At 37.6% G+C, this 20,542-nt stretch overlaps 1 protein-coding gene across 2 annotated transcripts in view; it reads left to right on the forward strand.

The window, feature by feature from the left end:
- Positions 1 to 20,542, forward strand: part of ZFPM2 (zinc finger protein, FOG family member 2) — a gene marked incomplete at its 5' end in the record, with an annotated part of 459,715 nt that overhangs the window by 285,165 nt on the left and 154,008 nt on the right. For both annotated transcript variants that reach the window (XM_082858416.1, XM_082858417.1), the window contains one exon: positions 19,065 to 19,176. In XM_082858416.1, coding sequence (XP_082714542.1) covers positions 19,065 to 19,176 — 112 coding nt within the window. The remainder of the gene's footprint in view (positions 1 to 19,064; positions 19,177 to 20,542) is intronic.

Below are 20,542 nucleotides of genomic sequence, written 5' to 3' on the forward strand. Positions count from 1 at the left end.
TTAGTGGAAGTGTTTGTTTCATGGTGAAAGAGAAGAATGGCCATTTTGGTGCATGGGACAATTTGTGAGATAGGACATCTGTACCTCAAGTGAAGAACTGTTCTAGGGGAGTTGACGCAGCTCAAAAAACTCCAAGGATTAGGGGAGAATGATTTCAGAATCTGGGAGACAGGAACATAGAAGAGAGAAGGCAGAAGACAAATCCTATTAAAATTTTTCCTGTCGCCAGAGAAAGATAAGGAATATTGTCCCTCCCTTTCTGTCCTTCCTCTAACAAATGACCCTTATTCCTGGACACAGGAATTTATACCTAATATATAGCTAGATTAAGAGCTAAATAACTTTCTTGTAATCTAACCTTGAAACTTTACCATTTGCAGTATTGGGTCGATGCCAGTTCTTTGCTCAGTTTGAGTAAGAAACAGATTCTTTTTGAAGTAAAAAACAATTCAATAGGTTCAAGGTTTTCCAGGGATTTACAGACTGCTATTTGAAAAACACCAAGTGAAATAAATTAAAATATTCTATTTACTGTATTTCGAATGTATTTTTTACTACAAAGGCATGGTTTGCCATTATGTAAGATAAAAGTGTATTTGTTGTCATGTTTGTTGTGTTAGTATCAAAATGCAAACATCAAATTGGAAAAAAAAATGCCCATAAAGAGTGAGACCCCAAGGGGACTGCAGCCTCTGGTTTGAGAAACACCGGTGAAGGTGAAAAATGTATTTTGAGTTCCCAATGGTGAATTTTCCAATGAACTGTTATAGCCCATTTATAACTTGAACTCCCCGTGTTTAATCATTTTACACTAATTGTTTTCCCGTTTTGATTAAGGAATGTCTTTAGCACAGTCATCTGACATTTCCAACAGAGTAATGTCATTCCAACCAATACTGAAAAATAAAACAAGATTGTTGAGAGAAAACAAACTATAAATATTTCGTTGGAGTATGGAAGAATTTTTCAAATGTCTAATAATATATTTAGACTTGGCTTTTTATTAGAAAGTCTGTGAACATTCCTGTCTCCTATGTGTGTGCTCGCGCTCTCTCTCTCTCTCTCTCTCTCTCTCTCTCTCCAGGGTCACTACATATTTAAATTGTCTGTGTGTCTGTAACAATTTAGCCTGTGAACCAGGACATAGGCAAAAAGACAGATGTTCCAATAAGCTGAAAAAAAAAGAGATAATGTTCATTTTTCCGGGGTGACTAGTGGAAAGTTCAAACAGGATCATTTTCCTAGCATTCTTCCAAATTCATGGGTGAAGCTTGGATTATAACCCACGTATTTGACAGAATTGTCTTCCATCTCCATCTCAAAACTCCTTCCTCAATATCTAAGTCACTTTTGCAGTTATTTGTCTTCTCCTAATTCTCCAGCCAAGTCCCTCATTGCCTTGGGAAGGTTTTATGCCCGCCTACCCCACTTGATTCTTGATCCTTTTCCTCTCCACAATTCAAAATTTAACACTTTGCAGGCATTTTCAAAATAATGGCTCCTTTGTCATCTTCACTACACACAGGATTGCAATCCATTGTAGGTCATCAGTACGTATCTGCTGGTTTAACTGAAGTAGAATTAAGTTGATTTCAGCAGTCAAAACCATATAGGTACTAAAAATTAATGTACAGACCAAATAGCAGATTATATGATTTAAGCTGAGATTTTCAACTGATTGTTCAGTTGTCAACACAGGCAAATGATGACTGAGGTGAGTAATGATGTTACCATGCTACAAAATTTTCTCTTTGGACAAAGTAAACCCTAGTGGAGGGGGAGAGAGAGATTGGGGGAACATGGTTAGGGAAGGAGTGGAAAGGGAAGGGGAAAAGATGGGGGAGGAGTGGGGAAACAAAAGAACACTGGAGAAGATGGTTATAAACAATATGAATAATTATTATTGGAGTAAATGTCAAAACGGTTTGGGTCAAAAGCTGATGGATTTAAGGATACAAAAATTTTAGGTGAAGAAAATGATAAACATGATACTCAGAAAAATCAATGAAAAGACAACTTTGATAAAGAATATTGAATAGTTTCTCTGAATTTGGGTGGGAAGGAAGGGCAAGAAGAAAGTAAAAGGTGAGAGGAGGTCCAGATCGCTTTTGACATCATTTTTTGATCTCATTCAAGAAGAATAAACACTTTCCAAAGCATCCTTAGCCTCTAACCCCAGGCATGGACTAGGTCCTCGTAGGACCCATTAACTTTCAGGTTTATCAACACCCTTGTTAAGATAGGAGTATTCAGATTGAGGCTCTCTTAAGAGGAATGAGGAGACCTTGGCCAAGTTCCAGAGAAAAGCAGTAAAAATAGTACCGTGAGAAAAAGATTAGGGTTCCAGAATATCAAATAATTCCTTCTGAAAAATAGGAAGCTAATAATACATGCCATAACTGCCTTTCAAAGTTGAAGGAATATTACCCTAAAAGTGGAGTTCCAGCTTCCTTTTTGGAAGCTGAAAGGAAATGATTTTACATCAAAACTGGACACACTCAGTTAGACCTTCTTGTGGTTAGATTTGGGGAATCTAACAATTAAAAAAAAAATTCCCCACTTGTGGTTAATTCTCGCCACTGCATCTTTCAGTTCTTTTACCTGTTTTATTAGCCAATCACAGTTCATTATATTTTCCAAACAATTCCAGGGACACATGTTATTTTATAAGACAATATCAGAAGTCCAAGATATTACCTTATTATTTGTCTCTAAGCCTTGGTGTGTTAAATATGGGCATTCCTGGGTGTTTGCTTCATGTGTTTGAAATACTGTATTGCATTTCTTTGACTAAACTTGTTCATGTGGGATTTCCTAAAAGGGACTTTTGAAGAAATACTGGTTCATCAGTAACTTCCCCAAGTTTGCAAATTTCATCCTACTAAGTTCCGCTAAGAGTCACCCCTCTTTAAAATCTGAGTCGTATTTTGTCTTCTGTAACAGTATACCTAAAATAACCGAGGAATTCTGATGTCTCTTCTTTGTTTACCAATTTTAAGATCATTATGCATACTCAAATGCATAATTATAATTATGCATTCATGATGTTGCTTGTGCTGGCTTAACTCAGAAATAGTGTGAAGCAGCTAATCTCGAAGCTACAGGCTGTTTCCCATCACTTAGATTCTGATCAGAGCTGTTTGTTGAGTCTTATTGGAACGCGGAGTCTATATGCACCACTCCCACTGGACCCTTCGTTTTTATCACTAGTTTCACTCTCTGCCCTTTCTCCTTCCCACCCCCACCCCCCCCCCCCACAAATCTTTGCTTTTAAGATGGGAAAACTACAAGATAATTTGGTTTGGTTTTGTATGTTTAGTCTATTCACAGTAATTAAATGGGAAGGATTTTTTAAAGTCTCCAATTTATTTATAATCCACCTTTAGTATTATATGTAATAAGTAAAGACATAATATCATTTCTGGTGCTTGAGATTTCACCATCCACTGACCTTATCATTGAGTTTACTTTAGTGTAGCTTAAACTGGTCTAGTGCAAAACTACCAAACTTTCTTCTGTCTGTGGTAGAATAGTATGATTTTAGCCAAAAGGAAGCTGGTCTGTGTATCTTACATTGTAAAGTATTCATTGAGTGGCTATGGTAGCAGGATGCTTTTTACTTTTTACACTGTGAAGGATAGTAACAAATGTCATTTGGTAAAAAACTCTTTTGCCTTGGTCTTTAGAAACTAGAACTTGGTTTAGTCAGTAATAGCGCACCATGGAAATATATACTCGAGCTATTGTGCTATCTAGGGGTACAGTCTCCAAAGACAGGGAAGACAGAGAAGTAAATTAAGGCATTTTTGCTCTGCATGAGTCAAGGGGCAGAGCAAACTCCATCTGAGTTTCTAGTTTAGCTTTTTCTTTCTGCAGAGTTGAATTAGGGAAGATCTACTTCAGGGTGAATTAGTGACATTGTTTTTTGATTCTCAAAGTTATGGGAAAGGAACTTCATCAAGAGTACATATGAAAGTGTATGTTTCTGTTGAAGGGATTATATCTTTGTTCCTAGAGGATGGGGCACCAGTGTGTCATTTCTTTGACATAGTTATATAGTCCCCATGCTTGTTTAAATGTCTAAATATTAAAGGAGACCATAAATGTGTTTTTAACATCAAGAAAGGAGAGCATAGATTTTAAGAGACTGACAAGTCTAGACAAGACTAGACAAGGCTGGGGCTTCCCTGGTGGCGCAGTGGTTGAGAGTCCGCCTGCCGATGCAGGGGACACGGGTTCATGCCCCGGTCCGGGAAGATCCCACATGCCGCGGAGCAGCTGCGCCCGTGAGCCATGGCCGCTGAGCCTGCGCGTCCGGAGCCTGTGCTCCGCAACGGGAGAGGCCACAACAGTGAGAGGTCCGTGTACCGCAAAAAAAAAAAAAAAAAAAAAAAGACTAGACAAGTCTGTTTCATGAGTTTCTTCTATTTAGAGTACATGAAATTCTAGAGCCAGAGGCCTAGAGTTCGGGAGTCCTGGTCTTTCCCTTCACAAATGAAGAAAGGGGCTCATGAAAGTGATGTATTTTGACTAAGGTAATCCAACCACTTAGTTACAAACTTTGAACCAAATTTATGTTTAGTGAATTCTCAGGTCATTTTTTAGAAAATATATACAACTAGCATGAAATAGGAACTACTAAGGAAAAGGTCATGGTCTTTTGTAATCATGCGGGATTTTGCTTTGCGTTTGGTTGGTTTGGTTGTAAAAGACGAATGAGACAACATATTAAAAAATCAAATGAGTACTTCAGATTATGGTATTTAAATTTAAGGCTTTGTTCCAGCATATGGACTAACTCAGGATTCCCAGTTTAGAGCCCAAGGCAGAGGAATGGCACAATTAGGAACTCAATTTCCAGAACTTTTTCAAACCGTTTCCCAAATGCCCTATAAGCAAAGTTTTAGATCTCGTGGATACTAATAAAAGCTATAGGTAGGAAATTTGGACTAATTTAAACAGAATAAATTATTTTATTTACTTATTTTAACCAATAAGTAGAGCTTTGCATCATGTGAGGTAAGATTTTATTCCACTAATATTGAGTTGCCATTAAAATCTTTTCATTGTGCTAAAAGTAGTGAAGTTATCTGCCCACTAGCCAATCTATTAAGTGGATAAAAAGTAAAATGATTCATCAAAGTAGTAAAATCTCTTACACATTTATATCTGTGATACAGAGAGCATTCTGTTGATGTCTGGATAGAACAAATTAAACAGGCACAGATATTTATTTCTTAAATTTTCCCCATTTTCTCGAATCCATGTTCATAATAATTATAAATGCACACCAAGAGTATTTGTCAAGTATCAGTCTAAGTGATTTATAAGTATTAATTTATTTCATCTTCACAACAGCCCCATGAGGTATTATTATTCCCATTTCACAGATAAGGAAACTGATGCACAGAGAAGTGGAGCTACTTGATCAAGATCACACCATAGATGAGTAGCAAAGGTTGGATTTAAATTTAAGCAATCTGACTCTAGAGTCCATGCTTTTAGACACTGTGTTAACTTTCCTCTCTGTTAAATTCATAAGTATACAAACCGAAGTTTCTGCTTCTTTTCCTCATCGTGCTCATCACATTGTGGAAGAACGTTGTCGTGAGTATGCCATAAATCATATTGGAATTACAATTGAACTCTTTGGTTTCAGACCCACTGGGTCAAAAGAACTACCCCTTTTTCCACCTCTACAATATTTCCGCCCAGTGCTTTTCACTGAGGCTTCTTTTTGACTTCCCAATTTGACCTTGAGCTTTTCCTGGCCTATAAAACTGCTCTGTGTTTTGATCCCTTCTACCTGTGAACAATACCAATTTAAGCTGAGGAATGTGCTAACTAAACCCAGACTGAGATATTTCTTTAAGTGGAGAATCCTCCATCCGTGAGCCAAGACCTCACAAGGCAGTTTAGATTCCTTAAGTCGCTGCATCCAGAGGTTCTAAAGAGTGGAACTGAACTACCAGACATGAAGCACAGCTGTACTACCTTGCAGCCCAGATTGCATGCTGATGCCTCACCATAAAGTACTGTGATGAGGCCCTGCTATGTCTCTTGACCAGTTGAGCACCAAGAGCATCTGTTCGTTTGCTCTTGCCCAATCAATGCTGAATTGAGTGAATTTTAGCCCAACGACATCTTGTATCTCATCATGAATTCTGCTTATGATTGGAAACTTTTATAGAGGCTTTTTTTTTTTTTTTTTTTTTTTTTTTTTGCGGTATGCGGGCCTCTCACTGTTGTGGCCTCTCCTGTTGCGGAGCACAGACTCCGGACGCGCAGGCTCAGCGGCCATGGCTCACGGGCCTAGTCGCTCCGCGGCATGTGGGATCTTCCCGGACCGGGGCGTGAACCCGTCTCCCCTGCATCAGCAGGCGAGCTCTCAATCACTGCGCCACCAGGGAAGCCCTATAGAGGGTAATTTTTATCCATTCTAAGCTGTAACCATTTCTACAGGTATAAAAATATCTGCAGTCATAAAATTAAGAATATTGAAAAGGGGCTTCCCTGGTGGCGCAGTGGTTGAGAGTCCGCCTGCCGATGCAGGGGACAGGGGTTCGTGCCCCGGTCCGGGAAGATCCCACATGCCGCGGGGCGGCTGGGCCCATGAGCCATGGCCGCTGAGCCTGCGCATCCGGAGCCTCCACAACGGGAGAGGCCACAATAGTGAGAGGCCCGTGTACCATAAAAAAAAAAAAAAGAATATTGAAAAGTATTACCTGCTTTTCACTCTTTTTTTTTTATATCCTAACTACACTATGTTAAATTCTATTCCCCTTTTACCTACTCGATGCCTGATATTGGTATTTAGTATCTCAACTAGACTTTCAAGACCCCAAACTGTGCAAATGTGAGAAATAATTCACTGCAAAGCTATAAATTTCACAGCTCAGAAAACTCTGAAGATTATTAACGAGGCACCATGCAATTAGTTTATACAAAGTGCAGCTAGGAATCATGCATAATGTAAAACAGAAACTGCTAACCGCTGACTCATGGAAGATCATTTAAACTAGCTTTCATGGGTATGAAGAATTGATATTTAACACAATTCCTAAGAAGATTCTTATTGCTTTAACACCATGGAAAGAATTGAGTTTCTTATAGATTTGCTAAGAGGAAAAGAGAAGGCAGTTTATGATGAAGGCAGTTTTGAGCCCTGTGAATTTGAAAAGGTTAACATTTTAGAGTCTCCGTTTGCTTATACAAAATGGTCATAATATCTTTCTCATAAAATTGTTGTGAAAAATTAATTTATAAATTAATGTTAACACCTACAATTTTAGCACATAGTTAATGCCTAACAAAATGTTACAAATCATACATTAGGGCAATGTGTCACTTTTCCACCCAGCCAAAATTCTTGTTTTACTGGGAATTCTGCATTTCTATGGAAACATATTTCTTTAGCAGTATTAGAAACATTAGCCAAACACTTGCATAGAATAACATACCAGTACTTCCTTAAGCCCGTTACATACATTAACTCATTTCATCCTCAGAATAATCTATAACATAAATACTTTTATTATACTTGTTTTAGAGATGAAGAAACGGAGACACAGGAGTTAAGTAATTTGCCCAAGATCGTACAGCCACTAGGTGTTGGAGATGCAATTTGAACTCAGTCAGCTGGCACCAAAATACAAGTTTTTAAACCATTAAGAGATGGTTTACTTAATACTCATCAAGCATATTAAGCAAGATAATGAGTAAACACTTAAAATAGTATATAGATGATTTATCTTGGCTACCTTCCCCCAAATATTTCAAATTTTGAAATATTTTTCAATATGTCTTTTCAGTATATGTGCACGATATACTTTAGCAGTAATAATAATTCAGTGTGTGTATAGTAAACTGATGTTTGATAGAAATGGAAGTGCACGGCTTAATCCTAAATATGTATGTAAAAGACTTTATGATTATGTTTTAGATGTAATTTTTTAAAACATATGCCGTATTTGATAGACTTTCCATCCATGTTGGAGAAAGCTTTAGTGTTTTTCAACTTTAAAATTAAGGTATAATCCTAAATTCTCATGAAGATCCCTTAATATGTATCTGTTAACCACTTCTCATCTATTGCTATGCTTTTGTTTGGTCACGGACCATCAAATATGCATTGCAATTTCCAAATGTATGAGGCGTATACTTAAAATATAATGAGCTTGATTATTAATATTGATTTAAATAATCTGTGTGTATATCATTTAGATATTTTTAATATTGATGCATTGTGAGCATCTAGAGGAAATGAAACTCATCTTTTTATCTCTTTATTCTTCGAGTTTTCTCTATAAATAATAGATATTTATTAACTGTTTATTGAATGAATAATGAATATACTTAATTTCTAATAAAGTATAAAGTGATTATTTTAAAAGCAGAATAACCTAAGTAAGTCTCTCAGAATAGAAATGGTACAGAGAGAGATTTTTATTAATGCTGATCAGTTATTAATAATTGGAATACGTTTATACATAACGTTATATCATTTATGTGGCAAAAACCATATCTGAACAATGTAAGGCAACTTTGTTGCAAGCTTTAATATCAGTCACACACAACTAAATGCAGAATTTATCCTGGTGTTTGTCCTCAAAGCAGGCACGTTTATGCTTTTATTCACATTTCTACTCCTTTTATAAAGAGCATGGTTTGAGAAATGTGTCCAGGGGCAGTATTAATGAAGGTCTATCTCATTTGTTTCTGACTTCATTTCATGCTCCTTTAGTTGCCCCATAATGACTTCATACTGAACAAAGGTCCCCTGGATTGGGAGCATATAGAGCTGAATCTGTTTCATTGGTTGGAGTTCTCTTCTCATTGTTTGTCCCCCATGGAAAGCAAGGCAGCTGATTCCAGAATGGAGGGCCAACCCCTAGTGGTGAGCACTTGACTTTTATTCTCTGAAAGAGGGGAAGTAGTATAGTCCTTCTGCATCTGTTGATTTGTAAAAAACAAATACTGAAATCCACTCTCATGGTCAGAGTCTTACTTCAGACACTTCATTTAAGTGTTTGTCGTATTTGTGTTATTAAAGAGTCTCACAGATTAGATAAGCTTTGTTCGATTTGACTCAGTAGCACCTTCACACTTCTGCCAGCTAGTTTGCCAAGCTTTTAATTTTTTGCACCCAACTTTCAATAACTTGTCTCATAAAAATCTGCCTTCCCAAAGGGTACTATATTTATCACAGCGCTTAGTGTATAGTTCAACAATTTCATCTTTTTTTTTTCCTCTTTGGAGGGGGAAATGTTCCTTGTTCTTATTCTTCCAGTCTTGCCATAGACCCTTTCCATCACTTTCAAATCTCAGAATATCAGGTACAATTTTAAGTTAAAAACATAGGTGAGTTCTTAATAATTTATGGTCATAGAGTGAAATAAGGGTGCAAATCATGAAAGCAGCATGTAATTAAAAGAGAAAGAAACCTTTATATATATATTTTTAATTTTATTATATTCTTAATATAAAGAATGCCTTTTTTTTTTTTTTTGCCTTAAGATTGGCTAAAACAATAATAATGAGACAGTCTAAAAGGTGGCTGGGAGATTGCAGTGGATTAAAGCGTGACGAACACACATATCTCAGTATCTGAGGATGACTTTGTGCAGGATAGAGCTTTCTCTCTCTTCCACAGAATGCCTTTGGGTAATTCTCAGAAAGAGACTACTGAATAGAATTTACCACCTTTTAATGTAAATAGGACATTGATAGTTGAATGTGTCTATATATCTATTGCATACTCTCTAGATTCTTTATACAAACATTTTTATTTTGACCACACCGCTTTCTCTGTCCACACCATTTTCTTTGGTATTAAAATACCCAAATAAAATAAATTAGAATGGCTTCATTTACTGCCTCACCAATAAAAATAGTAGCATTTCCTGAAGTTAAGTATAAACCCCGTGTGTTGAATTTTCATATTTATTGTCTCCTCCACACTTGAGATTTGAGTTTAGACTTGACAGAAATTCTATAGTAGGAAGGCTTGTAATGATATTATTGTCAAGCTGTAAGGACATATGAGATCATCTTACAGAAGAGGAAGGTGAGACGTGGAGAGGTTAAGTGATTGGCCCCAGGTCACCCAGCTGGGACCTCGGCTTTCCAGATCCCCGAACCCTGCCCAGGTTTCTGTGACAACCTCGTGTGAGGAGGGCTACTCTAGAGCAATTTACTTTTCCCTTCCCAAGGTTTCAGCGCTGACACTCTTCTGCACATTGCACTAAGTGCAAGCCCAGAAATCCTGCCAGGAGCAAAACAACACTCCTTAAACACTCTGTGACTTTCAGAGCCGTATAAAATAAAAGGTTGAAGTTAATGGCTGCCAGCTTGGAGGGAGTAGTTCCTCTTTGGAGCCAAATGTATGTGGAGAACAGATGAGACTGTGGGAGTGAAGTTGGCAAAAGGGAAAGAGAAATGAGTCTATTCTTTTTTTGAAAATGAAAGTATAATAAATATCTGGATAACTGAGATGTTTATTACTCATTTAAAGATTTTTTCCCATTTGAAAAATGAAATATCTATATCTTTCGTATGAGTACTCTTAAATAATGATTTTATATTATTCTAAATATCATGAAATGAATTTTTTATTTGGAAGTTAAGAGATTGTTTTAATGACCTGTATATGTGGAACTATTTGTGTTCCCTTTCCTAAAAGATCATTATTTCTTATACTAAGATTTCTACATTTAAGCAGTGACTCATGTTAAGATAACGTGTTTCAACGATTTTGAGAACTAAAAGCAAATATACCTCAGAGATAATGATTATTTAAATTTTTGGTTCATAGAGATAAAACTGGCTTTGACATAAGGAGTATGGATATAGTAGCCAAGAATTCTATCATTTTATTTCACACTCATTTTGTTTTTGAAAAGTCTCTTATCGTGTTTGAGATCCCACATACCACAGTGAACTTGAAGACATTTGTTAGCTGAAGTTCTCTGGAATTTCACTCTTGTGCTGTCCTCAAATGATATTTTGTAGAACTGTGCTCAAGAAAAACACTATTCTAATGAAACCTTCCTGGGATTTCCATTCATAAATCTGTTCTGTGCCTAATGGTATAGTGTAGTGGTTCTTATAATAGCACAGAACTGATGTCCTTCCCATTTAGACTTTCCATATATTTTCTAATTGAAGGTATTCTTAATTTCTTTGAGCTTGAGTTTGAAAATGTGTCTAGCATTTTTTCAAGCAATGCAAGTTAGATAATCTTTTACTAAGTTGTTTTGTTGTTTCTTAAACAGTAACTGTAGATAAGATACTTGGTATGAGTTTGAAAATTCTTAAAGTTACTTGTTTAAATCTGTTTCTACAACACACACACACACACACACACACACACACACACCCATACACATCTTGTTTTCAGACAAAGAAAAAAAAAAGGAAGACTGCATTTCTCACTCAAGGGACATCTCAATGTAGCTCAGTGGCCATTTTATTCTATTTTAAATGGAAGCATATGATTTTAATGGAAACGCATGACATTCTTAGTCATATTGACTGATGTCTGACATTAATTAGTCATGAAGAATATTCAGGTGTTATAGCTGAGAAGCTTGTTCTATATCACCACACAAATAACTTGAACCTTTTGGTACCACATGGAGTACAGTGATTCTGTTTGTGTAGTTTAAAGTGATACTCTTATTTTCTGAAAGAAAAAAAATTCTTTACCTTGTTAGCATCAAGCTCAAACATTCATGCGGTGTCCTGAATAACTTTTTAAAGGATATTTAGTAAAAAGCACAGTTTTATTAGGTGGAAATCATCATACTAAAAGTTTTATAGCTCTAGTCAAATCAGTAATGTTGAGGCTATATGCCATGCCCAGAATTACTGAAAATACAATTACAGAGAGCCTTAAATTATCACTTAACATTTCTCCCCACTCCAGGTAGTCCAAAATAATAAGTTATTATGCCTCCATGGAACAGGCTGTTGGTGAAGGGAATTTTTAAATTCAAGCTCACTGCCACTAGAGACTTCACACAGTTAAAAGGACAAGGATACAATGTTTTCACAATTGTCAGATTGAATTTGAATTTAATTCCAGTGTGGAGAACTGCTTGGATACATTAACTGAAACTTCTACTGTGTAAAATTTTCCCTGTGGTAGTACAAGGTCAAATCACATACAGTATCATTTTTTTTTTTCCATTTAGATGTAGAGAATAATTCAGCTGGGAGAGATTGGCAGTGGTGGTGGCATCTCATTGCTAAGGGCCAGTAATATATATATATATATATGTGTGTTTTTCTGGTACTAATTATATTAATCTAATGTCTACAGTAATTTGGAAATTCTTCAATGCCTAATATCAAATACGTTTTTATAGCTGAGAGAACAGAAACAGCTATGAATTGTTAAAACAGCTATGAATTTTGTCCAACAGGCCCAACCCGTTTCACCTATTACCAAGTTATGGAAGCAACACACCAGGAGAATTTTCAGCAGTGTCAAAGTATGTCTCATGGCACTGGCTTGAGATTCTCTCATGAAATTTTGTTATGTTTCCAAACTAAAGTCAGTGGAGGCCAATGTTTCCATCAAATGCCACTTCTGGGTGTTTTTTTGTTTCTTTTAAAGACTGTAATGTCAGGCTCTTCCATAGGTCAGATTTTCCTAAGACTTCTAGCTCTTTGTAAGTAAGCTTCAGTTTGGAAATGTTCAACAAATATTTCCAGCAAGATTTGGAATCCCTAAGACAGCATTATGTCACCAGCCCCTTGGGTTGGAACTACCCTCTATTCTTTGCCTTTGGGCTGCCTGCTTTTAGCCCCGGTAACCTTTTGGCTTGAGTGTAAACATTTACTGAAGGCTCCCTCCTTTGTCGCTCCAGTAACTCCAGAGGTTAGTGAGAAGTGGATGCTAGTTTGACCTCTTTTATCCACATTAGATGATTCTAATTATTCCTAAGAAATGACACTTTTGACCCATTTTGTCCTTGTCAAGTTTGTCTGGTTGTAGACTAAGCGTGAAACTCTGGGTTCAAACAGTGTCCAGGAGTGCAGATTTTTTTAAACTTACAATGGGGAGCCTCAAAAGCGCACACTATTTCTTTTTAAAACATTCCAACTTAACTGAAATTCAGGCTCCTGTTATATACCTTGAATTGATTTATGACTGAACGAGACTGCCTAGATATAAAGTACAAACTTTAACCTATAAAAACCCATGGGCTATTTCAATACAGAAAAACAAACAAACAAACCAACAAAAACAAAGTAAACCTTTGTATAAGTGAGGATGAGCTAGGTTTTGCTGAGGTTGTAAGCAACCCTAATATTGTAACAGTTTTTTACATTAAAACAGTCTCTTTCTTTCTCATGCTACATGGCCACTGTAGTTAGGAGGTCTTCCTCCTTCCCATGCTTGACGGTCAATTCAGCAAACGCAAGGAAAGATGGTGAGTCCATTGGTCTTATAGCTTCTGTGTAAAAGTGACGCGAGTTACTTCTTATTCAATTTCATCGGTGAAGTGATGTCATATTCCCATACCTAACTTTGAAAGAGACCTGGAAAGTGGAGAGTTGGAAATAATTGATCAATAGCATTAATGACTACCACCGTCTTTAAACTGGGTCATAAAGAGTTTTTGTCTTGACTTCTATCCTAATCCCTACAAACATTACCAGTGCCTGAGAACTAGGGATTACAGAAACGCCCTTTGCACATTTTTAATTCATTTATTCACGTAGGTATTCAGCAAAAGTTTGAAGTGCATCTGTGGTGTACGAAACACTGTGCTGGTCGCTTCATAAGACAGCCTTGAGGTAGAAATCATTATCCCCATTTTACAGATGTGTATCCTGAAGTTCAGAATCCTCAAGTTTAAGTGATTTTCCAGTCTCAGAGCCTGCCAGTAGCCCATGTCGGGATTCCAGCCTCGATCATCCAGCTTCAAGGAGTCAGTAATGTCCTTTCTGCCACACTTCAACTGTGAGGTTAATAGTGAATCATAAAATGTTTTAAATACCCAGTTATAGAGGCAGGAATTGTTAGTCACCGCTGTGTATTTTCTCATACTTTAAGGCAAGAACATTAAGTATATCTGATGATTGTGGAATAACAATGTATATTTGGTGTTATTCCAATAAGGGAAAGTTGTTTCACTTCTGAGCACATTTGATAAGGAAATTAAGTCATTTTTTAAACTGTAAGTCAGTAAATCTGAATGTTTTTTATATTAGTTTTCTATTGCCACCAAAACACATGGCCAAAAACTTGGTTGCGTAAAACAACACAAATGTATTATCTTAAAGCTCTATACATCAGAAGTCTAGTATGGGCATCACCAGACTAAAATCAATTTGTCAGCAGGATTCCTGCTAGAGGATTCCTTTCTAGAGGATGTAGGGGAGAATCTATTTCCTGTTTATTCAAGTTATTGGCAGAATTTAGCTCCTTGAGGTTGCAGAACTGAAATCCCTGTTTTCCTCGCTTCCTGTAACTGAGGCCCATTCCCAGTTTCTAGAGCCCAGCACACTCACTTCGTGGCTGCAGTGTGCCGTCTTCAAAGGCAGCAAAGGCAGGTGGAATCCATTTCATGTCAAATTTCTTTGTCCTGCTGTTTTGCCTTTCCCTTCTACTTTTAGGAACTCGTGCTTAGATTGGGCCCATGTGGATAATCTAGGCTCCTCTCACCATGTCGTAGCCCTAAACCTTAAACATGTTCTTCAAATCCCTTTTACCAAGTAAAATAACATACTCACAGATTCCAAGGGGTTACGGTGTGGATATTTTGGGGGGACCATTTTTCTGCCTACCATACCTTTTACATCCATTCTCTTTTCCCAACATGTTGTACCATCTGTATGCTACCTCTGTAGGATGCTAGATAAACATTTTGGCCTTACTTTCTTCGTTTGTCAAATTAGTGAATTAAACTCACTGAACTTTAAAGTTGCTTCTGGCTCTTAACATTCTAGACTTGTATGAATCCTTATGATGGAGAGAGACATGGGAAAGTAAACCTAATGATCAAAGTGGATATTATTGTTATTTTCTATTCATGGATTTTGCTGGAGTGTAGATTTCATATAATCCTGGCTAACTCCTTCCTTCTCACACTTGGTAATCTTCTTTGAAGGCAGTCAATCTCTACAAAAGTTGACTTCTTCAGAAAGAAATTGACTTACCTCCTCAAAACTGTAATAACTGGTCCCTTGAGATTTTTTTATCTATTTTACAGCTTGGGTATAGCTTTCACCAAGTCTTTGCTACATTTTTGCTTTTGCCTTATTGATTTGGAGTCAAAGAAATTGTTTTCCTTTCAGTTCTGTTTCTTGAAAAGTCAGATTCTACCAGAGCCCAGGCATAATAAACGTTTGCCAAAGTTTTAAAAGGTATAATGCCTAACTTACCATTAAGGAAAGATATTAAATAACTATTTTTATTTGTGCCACAAAGTCAAATCCTCTAAATCTTAATTTGCTTATGTACAAAATGGAGAAAATGTTAATGCCTAACTCCTGGAGTTGTAAAAATCAAAAAAGATAATTCAGGAGAAGTACTTAACACCCAACTTTTTGCAAGTATTCAATAGATGTAGACCACAAATACTGTTTTATAGTAGGAGGTGCAGAGGTGGACAAGTCATCTGAGTTTGCCCAAGATTTTCCAGTTTTAGCTCTGAAATCCAGCATCCTGGGAAGCCCTTCAGTCTCAGGAAAACCCAGACAGTTGGTCACCCTAGGAGCGGTAGTGTTTGGAAACAGAGCTAAATGTAAATATGGGCTCTGTCTTCTGCCAGCTATTTGACCTAAAAGAAATGATTTAATCTTTGAGTTGCAATATCTTTGTCTGAAAATATATATGAGGAATAAATAAGTAAGGAATTTTGCACAAGTAGCAGCAATAGTAGCAACCTTATTCTTCCTGATTAAAAAAATCTTTACTGTCTTCCTTCTGCTTAGAGGTTTAAGCACAGAAAGGTTTTGCTTGATATGAAAAGGTCCTTCAAGATCTGATTCTAACCTGCTTTTCTGGACACATATGCTGTTATGGCCCTTCCACTTATAGGTAGTGATAATAATAGTATCAATGATGATTCCAGTGATGACAGGTAACTGTTATCTGGTGCTTTCTGTATATGAAGAACAGCTCTAAAGACTTCATGTAAGAACTGAAACCAAAGAATCCCAGAACTAGTCACTATTTCCTGTACATACCACTCTTACACACTGCTCAGACTTCGCCCAGGCCATTACTAGCAATTGCAAATGCTTCCTGTCTCTCCTTCAAGATCTTGCCTGAAAGTCACTTCCTGCATGATATGATACGTCCCAGAAGCCACAGGACAGGAGTTTCTCGCCCTTCATTGACCCCAAAACAATTGACACATGACTTTGCGCTCCCTACCTGCTACTGTTTGCCTTATAGTAAACTTTTTTTTAATGTATCTGTATCCTTCACCGAAAAAGACCTCTCCCTATTCCTAGCACCCAGCACAAGACTGGATAAGCAGGTTCCTTTGTAAAATTAATGGAAGATTGTGGTACCGGCAAACCAATTGATTTACTTTACAGTAAAGATTCCCTAAAGAATTTGTGATCAATGTTTATTTTTCATATTATCTCTGGAAAATTGTAAAAGCTGCTTTACTGTGTAGAAATCCACGTGGCTTTAAGAACTTTGGGTATAAAGATGAAATAATTTAAGATGCATGTCTTTCTCATGAAATAAGAGAATACAGTAGGAATGAGCCAGATGCCTGTTGTTAAAGTCTGTTATTTAAGATCAGAAGAGAGCAGATGTTACAAATGACACCACTAAATCCCCCATGCGCAGGCTTATCGAAACGGTGGAGTCTCTCCCGTGACTAGCTCTGCTTGCTTGGAGACCTGCTGACACTGATCTGTGGACTTACCTGCTTCTCTAGTAGTAAAAGGAGCTGAAATATGCATAATTAAGACCTATGATTTAATTGGATATGGGCCACTATCACTTCAGATTGAAGAAGCTTACTTGTTCTCAAATTATATTTTGAAAACGGAAAAACAAAATCGTCACTTAGCCCAGCGGTCCCCAACCTTTCTGGCACCAAGTACCAGTTTCGTGGAAGACAGTTTTTCCCCGGGGTGGCGGGGATGGGAATGGTTCAGGCGGTAATGCAAGTGAGGGGGAGTGGCAGATGAAGCTTCGCTTACTAGCCCACCGCTCACCTCCCGCTGTGTGACCAGGTTCCTAACAGGCAGCAGACAGTACCTATCTGCAGCCCGGGGATTGGGGACCCTGACTTAGACTAATAACCAGAGGGATAACTTGATACCACTTTGTCTAGATTGTTTTAAAAAATTATAATATAAAATTACTTTCTTCCCCCAGGGCTTTCAGATAACTGTTTTTCATGGTTTTACTTTCCAAATATTAAGATACATAGTTGAAAAATTGAAGACTTTGAAATGAATTAAAGTATGAATATGGAAAATCAGTATGCTAGTATTTCTTATGGTTGATCTGGTTTACCGCCTCCTCTGTTTTAATATTTGAAGTATTTTTTTAGACTTATTTTTAATTTGTCCGTCATGGTTGATTTTTTCCATTAAGTAGTATATTTTATGGTAGTTTTTACCTCGTACAATATAATTGATACATCAAAAATGGGTTAGGGGCTTCCCTGGTGGTGCAGTGGTTGAGAGTCCGCCTGCCGATGCAGGGGACACGGGTTCGTGCCCCGGTCCGGGAAGATCCCACCTGCCGCGGAGCCTGTGCGTCCAGAGCCTGTGCTCCGCAGCGGGAGAGGCCGCAACAGTGAGAGGCCTGCGTACCGCAAAAAAAAAAAAAAAAAAAATGGGTTAGCATTGATTTTATGCATAGCTTTTAATATGGCTTTGCAGTATCAATAGAAGATCTGTGTCTCATGCACTATCAGTGTCGTCATTTGGCCAGTGAAACGAGGTTTCCGGATTCCTGAGAGATTTGAAATGGCTAGATTACATAGAACTCCTCAAGTGGATACTTGCTAATGCCAATTTGGGAAATTTGTGATAGCACATAACATGTGGGAAAGTCCCATAATGGGCTGAGATCTCTCCGGTAGGATCATATCTAGGTGAAAATCCAGTTCAAAAATTACCTTGAGACCCTGGTATTGTACTCTGTGTTGTGGTTTCATGATAGTTGATATACAGAACCTGGGCTGGTGAATGATAAACATCTGAATGCCAATTCACTCTGACTCATCGGGAAACACCAGTCTTGCTAAGGCTTACTTATTTCCTCCCTGGTTTATTTCCTGCCATGTTTAACATAGTTAAAGGCAAATAATTTGGGTTGCAAACGGCCTAAAATGATGACCCTTTCGAGCCTTGTATTTAAAATATACACTGAAAATATTTTGTTAGAACTAGAGCACTTGTCTCCCTGCTTCTATGCTTTTCAGAGCAAGGAATGTCATGCTTTAGTTGCTCTGCATCTGAATTTATTCCCAATTCCTCTTTTATAGTCTTTTCGGAGACAGCGTATGGTGAGTCATTAGCATTAATATTATTTCAGTTTCAGTGGGACTACATGTCCATACTTAGAAAAGGGTGTTGGTGGATTTCATTATTCATTCAGAATAAATTTCTACTCTAATATAAATGTTGCTCAGGATAGAGCTTTGAAATGGATCCTGATTCTTTAAATTCTTTCCTGTCTGTTTCAGGAAATAGTGAGATCCTGTTGATAGTAAAGTACAATGTGTCTAAAGTTCACTTCTAAACACTCTGCTCTTTGCGATGAAAGTCATCTGCATTCTTTTTATAATTCAGAGCTGCAAGAGATCTGTCTAATCTTGGAGATCTGATCCAGTATCATTTAGAAAAAAAAATATTCTTGATAATAATTCCACCCTTCAGATTAGTGAAAGCAGTCAAGCTTTACAGCTTCTGTCGTCTTAAAAAGATATCATGAGACAGGGGAATAAGGACTTGGATTATGGTTTAGGAGATTTAGTTATTTGGAAAAATAAAATGATTAGTACAGTTATTATTCAACTTTTTAATCAACGAAAGCAAATGGCATCCGTTTGTTATCATTCTCTCTACAGAAGACAAAGGCTCAGGTCCCCATGGTGCTGACTGCTGGTCCCAAGTGGCTCCTGGATGTGACTTGGCAAGGAGTGGAAGACAACAAAAACAACTGCATTGTGTACAGCAAAGGTAAGTGCAAGATCATTTCCCTCTGGCTTTGGATGTATTGAAACCTGAGTGTTGCAAACTAGAACCAAATGAGCTGAAAGGGGAGTAAAATGGGGTCCTCTCTCTTCCTTTTTCCCTTATGAATCTCCCTAACCTGTAGTTTCAGCAAGCCTACTGGGTTTTTTGTTTTTTGTTCTTTTCCTGTATAGCATAAAACAAAATGTGTTAGACCATTAATTACTTAGCGCCATACACATTCACCTAACCGTGGATTGGAGTGCCTTGACTAGTATCTTCCTCGCTGTTACTTTTATTCGGAGCGGGTTTGATGAAATCTCGGATTCCTCTCCTAGGCATCACCCTTCAAAAAGTAAATTCCTTTTGAAATTTGGCAGTCCGTGTCAGGGTGTCAAGGTGCGAGTTCTAGAAGGCGCTGCATTCCAGCCAGTTTCCTGAAATCACACACGATGAGGGGATAGCTGAAAAGGAAGCCATTGCAAAGACTGAGAATTCCTCCCCATGGTGATTTCTGAAGGGCAGGGGGCAAATGCTAGAGAGGAAGCGATGGCTTGCAGAGCATTGCCTTTGATTTGCTCAGTGTGGCATCAACCTAGACTGTGTCAAACGGCTATACACCCCGGCTGCAAAGGAACCGCTGCTCCGGGACACACAACATGGGACCGACTCCCCCAAACTCAGGCCCCTCCACGTGTGTGGTGTGGTTTGCCGCACTTTTCTCCATATTTAAGTTCTGGGCCCAAGCTCTGTACTATTACAGTGAAATCCCTAATCTCACTCCTTCGTAAATATTGCAAAACTTTGTGCTTCTCATGTTTAATTTCTTTTCGCTTTCCTTTTTAACCAAATAGGCCTACTGAGATCAAAGATGTATTTGCACATTGAACCTAGAAACCATAAAAGCATACAAGGGAACAAGCAAATAAGCACCCCTATCAATATATTAACATATAAAACACTAATCATAACATCAAAGACTCTTAAAAACTTGCTAGAAACAATTACAACTTGTTCCTATAATCATTACAATTTGTACACTTATAAGAGGATTGCCTTTAAACTACCATAAGCCTTTGAAAGTTGAAACACCAGAAAGAGGGAATTTGCAAGCTAAAAAGACAATCTGCACACCAGGATCTGATTATATTCCTTTTCCTTCTGTAACTGCTGGTCTCATACCCACTTATTTTCAAACACCAAATACCTGTGGTATGCTGGTGGGAGCTTTTAACTAGAAGGCAAGTAAGATTTTCCCAGGATATGTCACTATGTTCTATCACAATGGGAAGCAATATTATAGTGAACCAGCTTACCAGTGTCCACATTCAGAACGCAAACACTGCAAAAGACGGCTTGGAGTGTAGGATCA

The sequence above is a fragment of the Leucopleurus acutus genome (assembly GCF_964270905.1).
Source record: "Leucopleurus acutus genome assembly, chromosome: 17".
Lineage (NCBI taxonomy): Eukaryota > Metazoa > Chordata > Mammalia > Artiodactyla > Delphinidae > Leucopleurus > Leucopleurus acutus.